This window comes from Puma concolor, chromosome E2 (assembly GCF_028749965.1).
Source record: "Puma concolor isolate L17-30 chromosome E2, mPumCon1.1.hap2, whole genome shotgun sequence".
Lineage (NCBI taxonomy): Eukaryota > Metazoa > Chordata > Mammalia > Carnivora > Felidae > Puma > Puma concolor.
Window position 1 is genome coordinate 788856 of NC_141681.1, and position 16917 is coordinate 805772.

At 56.7% G+C, this 16917-nt stretch overlaps 1 protein-coding gene and 1 pseudogene across 3 annotated transcripts; one reads left to right on the plus strand and one right to left on the minus strand.

Moving 5' to 3' along the window:
- Nucleotides 1-22: 22 nt before the first annotated feature.
- On the plus strand, nt 23-10297 carry DBNDD1 (dysbindin domain containing 1). Of its 2 annotated transcripts, none has more exons than XM_086688549.1 (4): nt 23-342; nt 7348-7515; nt 7875-8015; nt 8948-10297. In XM_086688549.1, exons 1-4 carry the CDS (start codon nt 117-119, stop codon nt 9103-9105), a joined length of 693 nt encoding a protein of 230 aa, XP_086544675.1. In that variant the 5' UTR covers nt 23-116; the 3' UTR covers nt 9106-10297. The 2 variants fall into 2 exon arrangements, with proteins under 2 accessions (XP_086544675.1, XP_086544676.1); XM_086688550.1 differs by having other exon boundaries at nt 7369-7515.
- An 892-nt stretch (nt 10298-11189) lies between these two features.
- Nucleotides 11190-15293, minus strand: LOC112857509 (mitochondrial inner membrane m-AAA protease component AFG3L1-like; annotated as a pseudogene). Its single transcript, XR_015244558.1, has 4 exons — nt 15210-15293; nt 13652-13759; nt 12658-12851; nt 11190-12562 (listed from the first exon to the last, which is right to left on the minus strand). The product of XR_015244558.1 is annotated as a mitochondrial inner membrane m-AAA protease component AFG3L1-like (transcript).
- Between the last annotated feature and the right edge of the window lie 1624 nt (nt 15294-16917).

The window sequence follows — 16917 nt, forward strand, 5'->3', positions numbered from 1 at the left end:
CCGCCGGATGCGCAAGGGTCCGCAGCGGGAGACACGGTCCGCAGGGCCCGGGACCGGCAGGGGGCGCGCGCGGGGCCGGGCGGGGCCGCACCTGTGCTGCGGGGCTCGGGGGGAGGATGCTAGGGGGAACCCGGGCCCCGGAGCAGCTGCGCGCCCCGCCCCGCGGGCTCCTCCCCGCCGCCGCGGCCCCCCGGCTGCTGCCCCGATGCGCTGCGCCGGGAGCTGGGGCCGCGTCGCCGCCGCAGCTGCAGGGGCGCCCGGGCCGGGTGACGCCGACGCCGCCCGCGCCCCTCCCAGACCCCGCTGGCCGCATGGAGCCCCCGGAGGGCGCCGGCCCCGGAGGTGAGTGTGGCCCCAGTCCCTAGAAGTCCCCGTGCTTCTCCTTCCCCGCAGCCAGCATAGCCCCTTCCCCCCCCCCCCCACCTCCCCCGGCCCAGGGCCCACTCATCGGCCGCTCCCGGGGGCCGCAAACACCCACCGGTAGCTCCGAGTCGAGCCTGGCCGGAGCGGGTGGAAGCCTGGCCTGCCGCCGGGGAAGCCACGCCGGGGGCATCTCCCGGGAACGGCCCCCGCGCTAGGCGGGGGGCGCACACACCGCGTCCCCGCCCCCTTGTCTTCTGAGCTTCAGGCCCCGGCAGCCTCCAGGCGCGCTCCTGGGTGGTTGGCCCAGAGTTTCGTGCCGAACCCCATCCCAGCAGAGCCGGGGTTCTGGGGGTCAGGGCATGGGGCGTGTCTGGGCCGTGGTTTGGGGTACGGGTCGGCGAGGCGTGGGGTCGACGCTGCCCTCCTGGGCCGCGCATCTGCTTTGTTCGCCCAAGTCGCTATTCACCGGGGGCTCGGGCAGGGAGGCCGCCTCTGGGATCCTGCAGGGCACCGCGCTTGGACAGGCCCTGGGTGGATGGGGGGAGGGGGGGGCAGCGCACCCGGCAGGGCCTTCGGGCCGCCTGCCTCCAGGCTAGCCGGGGTTGTCGGCCTGGGTGAGGCACAGGGCGCTCCCATCTGGGAGGGCAGGTGTGCACGGAGACCTCCTGGAAGCCTCTGTCAGCTCCCGGTGACTCTGGCGTTTGAGATTCTACCAAGGTCTCCCCTCTTGGAGTCTGGCCCAGGCAGGGTGGCAGCTGGTGATGAGAGGAAAACTCTAGGAACCCCATTTCGGAGTCCTTTCAGGAAGAGTGTTTGGGCGCCATCAGCGCCTCCACCGGCCTGGCCAGGCCCCAGATGCATCATGGGTTTCCTGGAGGTCCCATCCCAGGGAGCCACTCTTGACCGCACAGGGACCTGTGGAGGGACACCAGCCACATCAGCGACCTCATCTGGAGCCCAAAGGGATGGCCCCGAGGGGTGTCCTGAAGCAATGGGCCCACCCACTGCTGTGTCTGCAGTCTGAGTCGGGCAGGTGCGTCCCAGACAACTGTCTGGAGGACCTTGTCACCCTCCCTGTAAGCACCACCAGACACACCCAGAGCTGGTGCGTGTGGGTCTTCTTTGTCTTGTCATTTGTGGAAGGGATCCACCTTTTTCTTGCTATTGACAGTCCCAGAACCCCAGGACTTCCCCGTGGCAGCTTTGAGGGGATGTGAAGGGAAAGGTGAGGGCTGGGGAGCACAGAACTGGGAGATGGGGGGAAAGCAGCCTGGCCTTCAGTTTTCATGCCCACTTCTGTCGGTGGGGACAGATTCACTTCCCTGCAGGGCTGCGCGAGCCCTGAGTGAGGTAAGGAGGGAAGGTGTTTGGTCGGGAGAGGGGCTTTCTGATTTCAGTTTCCGACTCTCACTTACTGAGTGCACAAACATGTATTTATCAGGTGCCCACCCTGTGCAGGAGCAGCGGTGGGAACACGGCAGGGGCAGATGGGGCCACACTGACGGGGCTCATAACTCTTGTTACCTGGTAGCCATTTCCTGCCTACACAGTGGCCTGGTGATCTCCATTCTGTGGGATCTCATGAGGTCACATATGGGTGGCTCTGTCATTCTCTCAGCTCACTGACTTTTGAAAACTTTATTTTGGAGCATGTGGGACACACCAATAAGTAGAACGGTGCAGCAGGGCTCTGTGTGCCACTTCCCAGCCTGCTCTACCAGACCACCAGCATCCTCCCTTCAGTAGTAATTCGTAGCCAATCTAGACACACTGTTTCATCTGAAAGTATCTCTAAAAGGTCAGGTCTTCACAGAGCATAAGGAAAAGCCCACTTTTGCATCTAAACAAATTAACAATGATTTCTTTTTTTAATGTTTGAGAGAGAGCGTGAGTGGGGGAGAAGCAGAGAGAGAGGGAGAAGCGGCGGGGATGGGGGCGGGGGGGAGAATCCCAAGCAGGCTCCACGCTGTCAGCACAGAGCGCGACGTGGGGCTCAAACTCACAAACCGTGAGATCACGACCTGAGCAGAAACCAGCTCAGACGCTTAACCGACTAAACCTCCCAGGCACCCCAACAATAATGTCTTCATACCCAAGTGCGCAGACACGGAAATGAGAAGGGAGGAGGCGCACTTCTTGAAGGGCCCCAGCTGGGGAAAACCAAGGTTGTGGCCCACCGGACTCCAAGTCTGTCTGAACAGCCACAGGGAGAGGCCGTGGCCCTGCACCGAAGAGGTTGAGCCTTGGCAAGGCCCACCCAGCATCCTCAAAGTCCAAGGACAAGGGGCTGGGGAAACGGGGTGTGAGTGCCCCCCCCTCTGTGACCATCTCTCCCTCCCCACTGCAATTGTGTCATATATATTCATTCATTCACTTCATTAATTTGTTCAACTGTTCGTGCAGTGCACCTCCTCAGTGCTTAGGGCAAGGCCCAGGGCACGCAGCAGGGAACTTGAAATTTGGGCCAAGTGCTCACACAAATGTGCCGGAAAATAGGTCAGCCACATGGCACAAGGTAACCCTATCATATCCATCCACTCACATCAGCCACCAGTGCTGGGGGGCAGGACTGTGGTAACCCAACTGCGGTCCCCATGGGGCACTGGTTTGCTGTCTGCACAGGGCAGGGCAGCGCAGCAGTGGCCCTGCAGGGGCTTAATGGGGGCTGTGCTGAGCTGAGAATCACAGTGTTGCTACCCCACCCCCTGGCCCCAGGTGACCCAGGGGCTGCTGAGCCTGGCTGTCAAGCACACCTGCCCCGTGCCTGCTTTTCACTCCTGTCTCATACCCTGGAAGAGCTGTGGGTCTCATCCATGGAGAGGTGATTCCTAGCACAGCCACCTAGTAACTATGCGGTTGGGTGTTGGGCTGGCTCGTGCATTCAACAAACATTTATGGTGGACCTACTGTGTGCCAAGACCAAACCTAGGTGCTAGAGGTCACACTTCTCTTACCCACTCCCAGGCTCTGAGCCTGATGCCTGGTGCGTAGTAGGTGCACAGAAATTGTTAGTGGAGGTCTTGAGTCCTCCTGGATTTGCCCTTCAATTCCAGCCAAAATCAAGCTGTTTCCACTGAGGATTTTCTTTCTTTCTTTCTTTCTTTTTTTTTTTAAGATTTTAAGTAATCTCTACACCCAAAGTGGGGCTTGAACTCACAACCCCGAGACCAAGAGTCCTATGCTCTACTTACTGAGCCAGCCAGACACCCCTGAGGATTTCTTTTGAGGTATAATTCACATATCATAAAATTCATGCTTTTAAAGCATACAGTTCTGTGCTTTTAGCATATTCACAACGTTGTGCAACCACCACCATCATCTAATTTTAGAATATTTTCATCAACTCGGTGGGGTGGGGGTGGGGCCTAGGTGGCTCAGTGGCTTAAGTGTCCAACTTCAGCTTCAGTCATGATCGTGTCATGATATCACGGTTCATGAGTTTGAGCCCTGCATCAAACTCTGCCCTGGCAGTGCAGAGCCTGCTTAGGATTCTCGCTCTCTCCTCTCTCTCTCTGCCCCTCCCCTGCTTGTGCTTCTTCTCTCAAAATAAATAAGCTAAAATATACATACATACGTGTGTGTGTGTGTGTGTGTGTGTGTGTAAATTTTTTCATCAATTCGAAAAGCAATCCCATACCCATTAGTTCTTTCCCCATTGCACACACACCCCAGCTCCTGGAAACCACCACCTACTTTCTATGTCTTTTCTAATCTACTCTTTTTATTTTTAAAACTTTTTGTTTTTGGGGCGCCTGGGTGGCTCAGTCGGTTGAGCGGCCGACTTCGGCTCAGGTCATGATCTCGCGGTCCGTGAGTTCGAGCCCCACATCGGGCTTTGTGCTGACAGCTCAGAGCCTGGAGCCTGTTTCAGATTCTGTGTCTCCCTCTCTCTGACCCTCCCCCGTTCATGCTCTGTCTCTCTCTGTCTCAAAAATAAATGTTAAAAAAAAAAAAACACTTTTTGTTTTTAACGTTTATTTATTTTGAGAGGCAGAGAGAGAGGAGAAAGAGAATTCCAAGCAGGCTGCACACTGTCAGTGCAGAGCCCAGTCAGGAGCTCGAACTCAAGAACTGTGAGACCATGACCAGTGCCAAAATCAAGAGTCAGACGCTACACCGACTGACTAATCCACTTTTCTACCCTTTATGGATTTGCCTCTTCTGGACATTTCACATAAACGTTACCACAGCGCATGGCCTTTTGTGACCGGCTTCTCGCACTTACCATGTTTCTGAGGTTCGTGCATGTTGAGCCCATGTCGGTGCTTCCCTTCTTATTGGCTTCTTACGGTTCTTGTGGCTGAGTAACATCCCATGGTGTGGATGGACACACATCATCCGTTGATGGACATCTGGGCTTGACTCCACTTTTGACTACTGTCATACTTCAGCGAACATTCGTGTGCAGGTGTTTGTGTGATGTGTGCTTTCAATGATCGTGGTTATAAGCATAGGAAGGGGACTTCGGGGTCATGTGGTGACTCCATATATAATCGTTTGAGGAACTACTAGATGGTTTTCCACAATGGCTATACCACCCTACATGCCAAGGTCAATCCTGCTCCTTCTGAGGGGCCCAGAACCTTCTCTGTCCCTGGCCTCTTCTGCCCTGGCATTTTGACTCTTAATCTCCATTACATTCTTCCCGACAAAAGATCAGTGAGTGTCCTTTATGGCAAAAGTTGCATCTTCTGCATTTTCACCCCCCACAGCTTTGACACAGGCCAAGGTACAGGGTTTACAGAGTACAGACCACCCCAACTGCCAAGAGACATGGAAAGGAATAAAAAACTAGACACCTGATGACTTTGAAACATTCAGGGCTACCATTTTCTGTTGGCTCCATGATACCATCGACCGCAGGTGCTTTGTTATTTCAGAGATGTTGAAATTTGTCAAAATGTGCTTCTTACAGTCAGCACAACAGGCTAGGCTGTCCGAGACCCCTGGACCCCAGCATCTGTAATGATGCTTGTCCCCCACCTCATACTATCTCAGCACCTATGGACTTCATCCTTCCCACCTGGCCTGCATCTCACATAAATGGAGGTAGACGTCATCCTACTCAGCTCAAAACCCTTCGGCGGCTTCTCCCAGCTCACTCAGAGTAGCAGCCAAGGTCCTGATGACATCTGTGTGATGTGCATCCCCTGCTGTGTCCCCCTGCCTCACCCGTCACCATGGGCCATGGGTATAGAGGTGTCTCAGAATTACGACAACACACACCAGCGTGATGTGAGCCCATGGATACTCACACCCTCAGAGAGAGGGACTGGGGTTCTGTAGTCCCCACCTCAAGGAAACAAAGCAGTGTCCCATGGAGTAAAGGCTCCTTGAGGATTCTCGACAGGGTTTCTCAGATGGCTGGCTGGAGGTTCAAGACAGGCATCCCTGCTGACCCCAGCTCAGAGCAGGGTCTGAATCACATCTCTTGTGCCATCTTGCTGGGAAGGTGTCCTTGCTGGGCTGGGAGGGCCAGGACACTGGTGGGTGTAACTGTATCCTCCAAGGATATTCCAAAGCCACAATCCAAATGTGTCAGAGAGCTGGAAGCCAGATCCCCTGAGCCCCTATCCAGCTCCAAGCCCCATGTGATGACACAGCATGGGCAGGGCCCAGTCCCATCTCCCCTCAGCTATACTTCCCAGGAACAGTGGTACCCTCCAAGAGGAGGCCAAGGTGTTACCCAGAGCGCCCTACACCTGTGAATGGATGGCATTATCTTCCCACTCAGCTGGAAACCCTTTAGACCCACAGGACCTGCTGGGCGGCATCCAGGCTGCTGACCACCCTGTTGGGGGGGACAGGCCCACCCCTAACAGGCAGCTGTTGGCAGTGGGGGCCCGACTGGACCCTCCTAGATGCAACACTCAAGGCAGATGCTCCTGTAGCTTTGCGCACACCCAGCTCTCAATGTTGACCCCGTGGGACAGGCATGGACGCTGGGGCATTGCAGAGCACTGCTGAGGGGAGTCAGGAGGCATTTGTTCACTCTTTTGGGGGCCACAGTAGGGACACGGAGGAACCAAGGGGTCCAGCTGCCTCAAGGGACGTGCCTCACAGGTCCTCTGGCCGAGTTCAGGGAGTGACAAGGTCAGGCAGCAGGAGGGGGGATGGGTGGGTTCTGGAACATTTCGGAGAGGCTGGTAGGAGGTACGGATGGAGGGACGTGAGCTGAGAAGACAAGGTGTTGGGCCGAGGAACGAAAGGGTGCAGTTGGTGCTTCCTTGGGGGCAGGGACCCCATCTCTGAGCGGCTCAGCCTCTACCAAGCAGACTGCCCACAGGGCCTCCTGCTCTCATCTGAGAAAATCATCAAATGCAAAACACGAGTAATTACATCTTTCAAAAAAAAAAAAAAAAAAAACAAACCCTGCAAACCTGGAGGAACACTCCTCAGTCTCTTACTATGAAAATGCGTTATTCAGCATTCAAACACAACAGCATAGGACTTTAAAAGTCAATCCACAGAGGGCAGGCAGGCCAGCAGGGGCCATTCTGGATCAAAGGGACTCGGGGCGCCTGGGTGGCGCAGTCGGTTAAGCGGCCGACTTCAGCCAGGTCACGATCTCACGGTCCGTGAGTTCGAGCCCCGCGTCCAGCTCTGGGCTGATGGCTCAGAGCCTGGAGCCTGTTTCTGATTCTGTGTCTCCCTCTCTCTCTGCCCCTCCCCCGTTCATGCTCTGTCTCTCTCTGTCCCAAAAATAAATAAATGTTGAAAAAAAAAAAAAAATTTTAAAAAGGGACCCAAAAGGCAAGGAAATGCTAGAGAGACCACTGCACCCTTGGTTGGACTTAAGAGTAGAGACAGAGGACGCTGTTGGACACCCCCTTCCCCATCCACAGGAGGCCACTGCCCAGTGGCCCTCGTCTGGCATCCGGGCCCAAGGCTACCCGAGGCTACCCTGCTCACTGCCCGGGGCCTCAAAGGGGGGCTCAGTGAACCAAACACCCAGGTCTTCCCCGCCCCCATCTCTCCTCCCAGGTAACACCGTCTTTGTTGCAGAAATGGTTAAGGAGGCTGAGGTGCCACAGGCAGCCCTGGGCACCCTGGCCCATGGGACAGGAGACAGCTGCCACTCGCCCACGGCCGAGGAGGAGGTGGGCATCCCGATACCAGCACCGGGGCTCCTGCAGGTCACAGAGAGGCGGCGTAAGTACAGCTGACCTGCCCAGCGTGTGTCCCACGGGGACCATGAACCCCTGGGAAATGGAGGGCAGGGTCCCCATCCTGTCCAAACAGTACCCCAGGTGTATCCAGGGTGGCAGTGGTGGTGGTGCTGAGCTCTCACAGCTCCGGCTCTGTGGGCTTTGGCTGTACCATCTGCAAAGTGGGGGGCCCCAGAAGGTGTTTAGGGTTGAGTGTGTGGAGTACGGGGGTGTCTGGGTCTGCCCCGTCTTATCCTGGCCACACAGGGCTTCACCCGGAGCTCTTCTTCCCTGGGGCTCATGGGGGGCCTAGGGTGGACGGACTGCGCCCATGACGAGCCATCCCCCTCCCCGGCCCCGCAGAGCCCCTGAGCAGCGTCTCCTCCCTGGAGGTGCACTTTGACCTCCTGGATCTCACTGAGCTGACAGACATGTCCGACCAGGAGCTGGCTGAGGTCTTTGCTGACTCGGACGACGAGAGCCTGGCCAGCGAGTCGCCAGCAGGTGGGCTGGCGTTGGGGCGCAGTGAGCAGTGTGGGGCGGTCCTGGGGCCCAAGCCGACTGAACACAGCTCTCCTCAAACCCCTATTTCGGAAAATAACTGTTGCTCACATGTGTGTCAAAATCAGTGTTTGTCACTGTACCGTTTCGTTCAATATTTTGGCATTTTATTCTTTCTAGTAATCTCTATCCCCAGCGTAGGGCTCGAACTCACGACCCCAAGGTCAAGAATTGCATGCTCCTCCAACTGAGCCAGCCAAGCATCCCAATATTTTTGCATTTTACATGTCTATTTGCCCAACTTTAAGGAATTTCCCTCCTGTTTTCCTCAATTCTCCTTTCCAAACGCCAACAAAAGGCCAAAGCCATAGTCCCACCAAAAAGTGAAATTTACTAAATGTGAATGTAATCATTCACAAGTTAGGCTAAGCCAAGCAGGGTGGCCTTCATCGACCCCGGCACCACAGTTCAGCCCTTTGTTTCCCCTTCAGTTGCTGGGGAAGTGTTGCCCTTGACCCAAGACCTATAGGGCTCCAGAAACAGCCACGCAGCCAGTGGGGGTATGGGGACCCAGGGACCGTTTTCTCTCCCTGATCACACCTCGTGCAGGCAGGGGGTGGAATGGGGGGCTCAGGCTCCAGCTCTGTACTGTACAGCCTGCACCCTGGGAGGGTGACGGACTGCTCAGATGCTGTGGGCCAGGTTCACAGCCAGGGTGGGATCTCAGCTGCACAGAGACCCTCTTTTTTGTGGGCATCACAAACGCCCTTGCCCATGCTGCCTCCAGACCCCCATGCCCGCAATGCTAGTGGCCTGGCATCTGTGTTTTCTAAACACCCGGGGGACCCCAGTGTGCAGCCAGACCCCGTGTGAGAGGCACACGGGGGCCCAGCCCAGTAGCTGCAGGAATGACCTGACCCTTATGTTCCCATCAGGCCTGCACCCACTACCCCGGTCTGGCTGTCTGCGCTCCCCCTCCTGGACGCGAACCAGGGCCGAGCAGAACCGAGAAAAGCAGCCACTTGGTGACCAGGAGCGCCAACCAGCAATTGTGGACACATTTCTCACCGTGGAGAGGCCCAAGGAGGACTAGGCCAGCTGGCCCCGGGGCCCAGGCAGGAAAAATCCGGACAATACTGACCCCATGGACACTGCCCACCCATGTGGCTCTGGGTCAGGTTCTCGGGGTGCCCCAGCACAAGCACAGCCCAATGGCCTTATGTCCCCCTCCGTCCCAGTCCCTGAGTCTCGGACAACAATGGCTGAGGACGAGGTGGGAGTGGCCTAGGCCTTTTGGAAACTTCTATCTGCAGGAGGGGTGCTCTCATCTGCCACAAGAATCCCGAGGGGGTGTGGGGTGAGGGGGACCTAAGTCGGAGACAGCTTCTCTGCAAACCCCCTGAGGGCCTCAGGGTTCTGGTCTGGGAATGGCCACACCGTGCTCCAGCCCGTGGGATGCTCTGCTATCCAGCCAAGTGTGTGGGTAGGGGAGTCCGTCCTGAACAATGCCACCTTCATTTCAGTCCCATCCTCTTCTTGCCACCCAGGGAGCATTGCTGGCACCAGGGCCCCCCTCCTCAGGCCCTAAGACCCTGCTTGTCTTGGTCCCCGTGTGACAGCCGAGCCCACCCTCCGTGGTTCGTAACACCAAATAAGGCACAACCGCCTCAGACTGTGTGGGTGGGCGGGGTCTGCCCTTGCCCGGGACACAGTCCGGCATCTGTGCCCCTGCTTGGCGTCCTGGCCTGGGGCAGAGACGCCCAAGGAGGACTGGGAATATGAGGGGCCCTCGCACAGCCCCCAAGCCCCAACTTAAGGGCATCAGGCTCAGCTGCTCCCAATGCTGCTTTTTATGAGCTAAGGGATGAAAGAGGCTTCTGGTCCGACAGCAAATCCAAGAACAGTTTAAAAATAAATACGTTAAGTCTGCTTTTGGTCCCCAGCCCAACCCGCACTGACCCGTTTCCCACCGAAACGTTTCTACGGGAGGAGAACCTGCCCTCCTATGGAAGCCCCGGGCGTGCCCTGGGCCCGCTGTGCACAGCTAAAGGCAAGTCCCCCGCTGAGAACACAGGCCTGCTCCCTCCACGCGAGGAGGACCAACTCAGAGGATGTCTGCCAGGCACCATCCAGAAGTCCGCTTAAACACAAACCCCGTCAGGGCAGCTGCATGGCCCCCCGGCCCCCTGCGTCTTTTCCCTCCATCTCCAGCCTTCTTGCTATGGCTTCCGCAGAGTTTATTTACAAACATTGGGATTAAAATCTCACCTTTTCCCAAGGCCCAACCGGTGTCTCTTCCTTTCTAGGTGACACCAGAGCTCAGAAGAGCGTGTCGAGGGTACAGGAGCTGCCCTAGCAGCAAAACTGCGCTGGGCCTTCTCCAGCTGAAGCCACTGGGGGTTCCTCAGTGCTGTACTCTGGGCTGCTTATATGGGTCACGTGTCAGGGACAAGTGCCCTGGATTTCTAGTCCTTAGGAAGTGAAGATCCCCTCCTACGCATGCACACGCACACGCCCAGGCCCGAGGTAGCTCCCCGGCAAGTCTTCTGAGCCCAGGCAGGTTCCCAGAGCAGCGACTGGTCACGAGGAGGCAGCCAGCAGGTTGGGCCTGTGAGGAGAAGGCCAAGGGTGAGGCCCAAACCCCAATTCTTTTGATTACCCATGTAACAAGGGGCCCAGAAAACAGGCCCAGGGCTCCTTGCCAGGCAGTTCCTCCTGCTGGCCTCTCTGGAGGGAAGCCCGAGCCTCCCTGATGGAAGGTTCTAGGCCAGGTCTCCCACATCCCTGGGCCCAGGAACGGACTCAAAGCCTGTGTAGTGTGTGTGGCCAGGTGGCCCAAACAGGGTGAAGGGGTGAAGGAAAGGGCTTAGGAGACTCCAGAGGGAGCGAGCACAAGGGTATCCAAGACAAACAAACAGCAGGGGTTGGGATTCACCTACGTGTGCTGGGGGTGTGAGCCTGAGGAGGCTGCACCAAGCCCCAAAATGGACCAATGCCCAGGTCCTGGACATCATGGGGCTTTCACGGGTTTGAGGAGAGCACCTCCCACCTCTGTCAGAGGGTCCCATTAGCTCAGCTAATGAAGGCTGAGTTTAGTGGAGACTTCATGACACGGTGAGCTCTGGAAAAGTAAAAAAATTCAACGATGGCATGTCTTACACACAACAAAACAGAAAGTGCTTGTCTCAACTTGGAAATTCTATTTTTGAAGCAAACACAACAAATGATTCGGAAATTTTTAAACCAAATCCCAGAGTCTGGTCTTGACCAAGCAGAGAACAGAGGTCACGTGTGGCAAGTGGAGACGCCCCACCCCCACACCCGGGGTGCCGTGAGCAACAGCTGGGAGGCAAGCAGGTGTCACCGGGGTCCCAGACATCCACCCGCCCCCTGAGAGGCAGCGGCTGACACCCCTTTACTGTCGTGGTGCCGAGGACTCTGGGAGGCAAGCAGGGATGCTGCCACTGACCCCAGGCTTCCAGTCCTGACCCCAGCTCCCCGGGCTGGGGCCCTTGCCTCGCTCTCAGACCAACCAGACAATCTAAGGCAACAGAGGCCTAGAGCTCACAAGCCAGAATTGGCCTTCCTCTCGTCTGGCAGCCGCCCAAACACCAGGAAGAGGGTTACCGGGGGCAGCGACAGCAGGACTCTCTGCACACAACCCACAGGTTCCCCAGCTCGGTCCAGACCCTCCCTCTCTGTGATTCTAACAAAAGGGGGTCACAGGGAACACGGCCAGCTGGAGAAGGGACTTAAATCCAGACACACCCTGGTCAGTAAAGCTGTCTGCTCTGAGAATGGGTGCTGGCCTCAGCGGAGAGACTGCCTCCCGAGAGCTCAGAGCAGCACCCAGGTGCTGGGGGCGGGGTGGGCTTCAGGGCCCCCATGGCTCCACGACCCTCCCCCCAACCACGCACCTGTGGGAAGCGTGGCGTTTCCTTCAGAACCACTGACAGGCCTTCCACCAACCCAAACCCAACACTTCCCCTTGGTAACTGGCTGCTTTTTCCCTTAATTCTGCCACTTCACTAAACCGTGAAATTTCTGAACTGAGCCAAAAGCCTCTGCTCCTTGGGGCGATTAAGGACACCAGCACTCACACCTGTCCCCACCAAATCCACCCATCACCCCCCTCCCCTCAAGGGAGGCCCATGAAGGTCTAAACTCAAGGCTCCACCAGGAAGAGGCGTGCCTTCTGCTTCCTGTGGGGCAGGGGAGTTACGGCTCACGGCCCGCCCCTCTGACTCGGGACCCCATCCTCTAGGCATCCAAAATGCTCGTTTGCCCTTATCAGGTTTTAAGGTGTTTCCCAGTGATTCCGGCAGCAGCTTTCAAAGCCAGGGTTGCCAAGCTGGGCTCTCTTGCACGCAGCGCTTTGCAGCCCCCTCCTCCCGCCCCTGGTTCCAGGCCGTCAGCCCCTCAGGAAGGGAGGTGTCCTCCTCCAGGCTGCTGGCGCCTTTCACAAACGCCTTGGAGGCGGGCTTCTCCGCAAAGGGCCGGCGCCCCAGCAACTCACCATGTCTGCCCTTCTCCAGCAGCCGCTTGCCCGCCTAGAAACCACAGCTGCCTATCACTCAGCCGCTCCCAGGACAGCAGGCACTGCGAAGGCAAGCCCCAAACCCAAGCCAGGACCTGCCCCACTCACCTCTTCCACCTGCTCTCAGCAGCCGGTCAGCGGGGCCGGGGCCTGCTCACAGGTGGAGCCGACAGGCACCGCACCTCCTCCTCAGTGAGCTGGGCGGCGGCCTCACTAGCCGGCTTCTCCACCAGCATCTCGCCTTGTCGGGGAAAGTCGAAGGACACGTGGTCCGGCTTTGCGCTCATCCCAAACTGCACAATCTGGAAGGAGCTGGGGGTGAACCTGGCTGGATCCCACCCTGCAGGGGTCCCTGCCCTTTACCTGAGCATAGACGCTCTGGGTGGCCTTCCTCAAGTCACCCTGGGCCCCTGACCTGTGACCCCCCCCCCAAAAAAAACAGCTGCTCAGCCACCCTGCCCCCCAGCATCGTGCACATGTGGTCAGAGAACTGCTCCTGCGTGTAGACACTGCACCCTGGGCGAGTACTGGGCAGAGCCGAGCCCCTCGCCCCGGGGGGATGATGGACACCTGTAAGACACAGGCAGGAGGTGCCCCGGTCACTCCGCACACAGAGCTCCTGCCCCATCCAGGTCCCACCCCAGACCCAACTTGCCCTACTGTGACCATCGGTCACAAGGGTGTGGGAGGAGAGGAGCCTCTTGGGCCCTACCCAGAATTAGCAGGTCTGGGTGGGGTCACCCCAAAGATTAGCATGGAAACAACCTCCACCCTACCCACCCCAAAGTAGCTCCAGAAGAGCCAGGTCCAAAGCTTAGAAGTGAGGGAAATTTAGTGTCAAACCTCTTGGGTGTCAGGTGGCTGGCATCCAGACTCCACTCCTCCTCTCTGCCACCCACCCCCCAAGGAACCTTTTGGACCAAATTCTAGACCTAAATTAATTCCTCGACAAGTAAAGTGCTGCCACAGTGACACGTACTGTGCCTGCATGACCACAGGCCACACAGAGCCACCTGGGTAAGGCAAACGCCCAGGCCTAGAGGCTACGGGCGGAGAGACCGACCCTCGGCAAAGGGTCCGCGCACCCCAGGAGCCAGCCTACCACTGCACACCCAGCCTCGTGGTGGGCCATGGTCCGGCACGGTCGCCTTCTCGCTGGGCTGCAGGACCTGTGTCTTCCTCTCAAGGCCTCCATGTCAAGCTGCCAGGCCTGTGAGAGGCAGAGGACAAACGGACATCTGGGAAGTGGGCGCCAAATCCCCACCCTCCGCTCAGGGAACGCTGGGGGCTGGTCAGAGCCTCTGCTCAGCAAGTACAGACTCACAGCCTCCACACACACGGCTCAGGCCCAGTTTGGTGCCTGTCCCTCCATGCCAGACACGATGCTGCCTTCTGCTCTGCAGAAGCCCTGCCTCCCACCTCTAAAGAATGTGTCCCACTCATGCACTTTGCACGCAGCAGACTGCTTTAGGTGGCCCATTTTCAGCCAACGTGATTAGCTATGCTCGGTGGCTCGCTAAGTGACACAGGAAGCATGGAGACAAGGAGTGGTTCCCAACGCCTCCCACACCATAGCTTACAGGCAGTTAGCAGTACAAAGGCACCAACGGCTCACCCGAGCTGCCAAGACAACTCTCCAGAAGCTACCCAATACTCCCCACCCTTCCATACGTGTCACGCTTTAGTGAGAAGATACACACAAAGCAAAGCAGCACTGGTTCTCACGGCTGTGGGGCTGACGACGCAGGAAGGGCAGCCGCTGGCTACCTGGGCACCTCCCTGATCTCCGCCCCTTAAGTTCTAGCCTTAAATTTTTTTGTGAGAGGATGTTCTCCTGTGCTACCTACCTTCAAACCTCAGTCAGGTTTCAGTAACCACGCAGCCCTGACTGAGCTGTGTGCGAGGGTGGGGTTCAAGGTGCCCAGCTCCACCCACCATCAAGGTGAGGCGTGGGGGTCTGGGGGTCGCTGGGAAAGCAGGAGTCTTCCAGAGCGCCCCTCCCCCCAGGGGCTTTCAGATGCCCCCCAGGGGTCTGCTTTGTCTACTTTCAGGTGCCTTGTGTGGAACCCTGGGGAGACTGGGACACGCCTGGGAAGTGCCTGGCACCTGACACCTGGGGCCAACCATGTAACAATCGGATACTCATTCTTGTTCTCAGGGGCCCCTTGCATCACAAGGACTTCCCCTCCCTGGAGGCGGCCTGTGGCCGTAGCTGCAGCTCAGTGCCCTTGCCTTCCTGGTAGCGAGCCCCTCCCACTGCCAGCCATAGCTCCCCAAGATCCCTACCCGCTGACTGCAGTTCCCCGAGCTGCTGAGCTGAAGCCAGGAGGCCAGGCAGCCATCGCCCGCGCTGAAGCACACACTCCAGCACCCACCTTCAGAGGGCTGTCCTTGTGGCTTCCGTGAGGGAGCTCTCCGGAAACCCCCTCCTCCGGTCTGCAATTAGCACCCAAACCAGGGCCTGAGCCACTGCCCTGCAGGCCCCACCTCTCTGAGATTTTAAACGTAGCTCTGGACGGAGCATGAAGGCTGCTGGCAGATTCCCAAGCACCAAATTTGGGTTTGGAAAACCGCCTATGGATCCTGTGAGCCGAGGTAACGCTGGGGCCCCAGGTCAGCCTGCGGAAGGCCCCCCACCGCTCCAGGGCTACCCAGCTCACCTCTGACGAGCCTTTCAACGGCCTGCTCAGAGTGCTTGTCCTGAACACAAGGACCCAGGTGGCAGGAGGCAATCGGGGCGCCTTCGTGGCAGACACCAAAATGTCAGCACCCGACCCGGGAACAGAGAAACTGGTCATGAGTGCCCGGGACTGGGTATTACAAGAGGAGCTCTGCGACAAGGACCACAGCTAAGCGAGGCAGCAACTTTGTCAGTCACCAGTTTGGGGCCAGGCCGGTTTTTTGATTAAGCAACTTACTGAGGTGTAATTTATTCAACATTAAATCCACCCATCTTAATCAGGGCCACGAAGGCGCCCCGATTGCCTCCTGCCACCTGGGTCCTTGTGTTCAGGACAAGCACTCTGAGCAGGCCGTTGAAAGGCTCGTCAGAGGTGAGCTGGGCAGCCCTGGAGCGGTGGGGGGCCTTCCGCGGGCTGACCTGGGGCCCCAGCGTTACCTCGGCTCACAGGATCCATAGGCAGTTTTCCAAACCCAAATTTGGCGCTTGGTTTACCTTGGTTTAAGGGTGTACCTCAAAGACTTCTAGTAAATTTATCAAGTCATACGACTCCTGCCCTAATTTCAGACACTTCCATCATCTATAAGGTACCCTATGCCTGACGTGGGGGATTCCAGGGCCCACCCTAGCTAGCCACACGTGTATTGTCTGTCTCCGCGGACTTGTTATAAACCTCTCATGTGAATGGAATCACACAGTACGTGGCCCTTTGTGCCTGGCTGCTTTCGCTTGACATAATATTTGGAGGTTCATCCCTACTGTGACACGTGCCAGCATTTCTTTTTATGGCTGAATAATATCCCATTATACATACATACCATTGTTTATCCATTCATGCACTGACGGACGTTTGGGGTGTTTCTACCCTTTGGCCAGTGTGAACAACATTGCTGTGAACACACGTACACGTCTTTGTGTGGACAGGTTTTCAACTCTCCGGGGTAGATACCTACACGTGGAGTTGCTGGGTCATATGAGGGCTCCGTACTTTACTTTCTGAACAGCCGAACTGACTCCCAAAGCCCAGTCAGCCCAGTTTACGCTCCCATCAGCAGCCCTATTAGACGTCCTGTACCTCTACATCCACGCCAACTCTGTCTTTCACAGCCGTCCGCGGCATGGAAGTGCTACCTCATTAGATTTGCATTTGCCTAATAAATCATGACACTCAGCATTCTGTCATGTGGTTTTCGGTTGTCTATCTTCTCTGGAAAAATGTCTTTTCTAACCCTTTGCCCATTCTTAGATTGGGTTTTATGTTCTGGATTCTAGACCCTCATCAGACGCATGAGTTCCAAATATTTTCCTGTGTTCTCTATACTTGCCTTTTTATTCACTCAGTAATGTCCTTTGACACAAAAAAGATTTCAATTTTTATTAAGTCCGATTTATTTTTCCACTTGTTGCTTGTACTTCTGGTATCATATTTAAGGAACCACTGCCAAGTCCAGAGTCATGAAGATCTGGTCTTCCATGTTTTCTTCTAAGACTTTTATAGTTTTAGCTCTGAAATTCAGGTCTTTTACCCACTTTGAGTTAACTTTTATATCTGGTGCCAAAGTCCAATTTCATTCTTTTGTATGTGCATATCCCATTGTCCTAGCACATTGTTTTGAAGAGACTGTCCTTCCCCCATTAAGCGGTCTTCACAACCTTAAGAGAAATCAACTAAGCACAGATGTACAGGC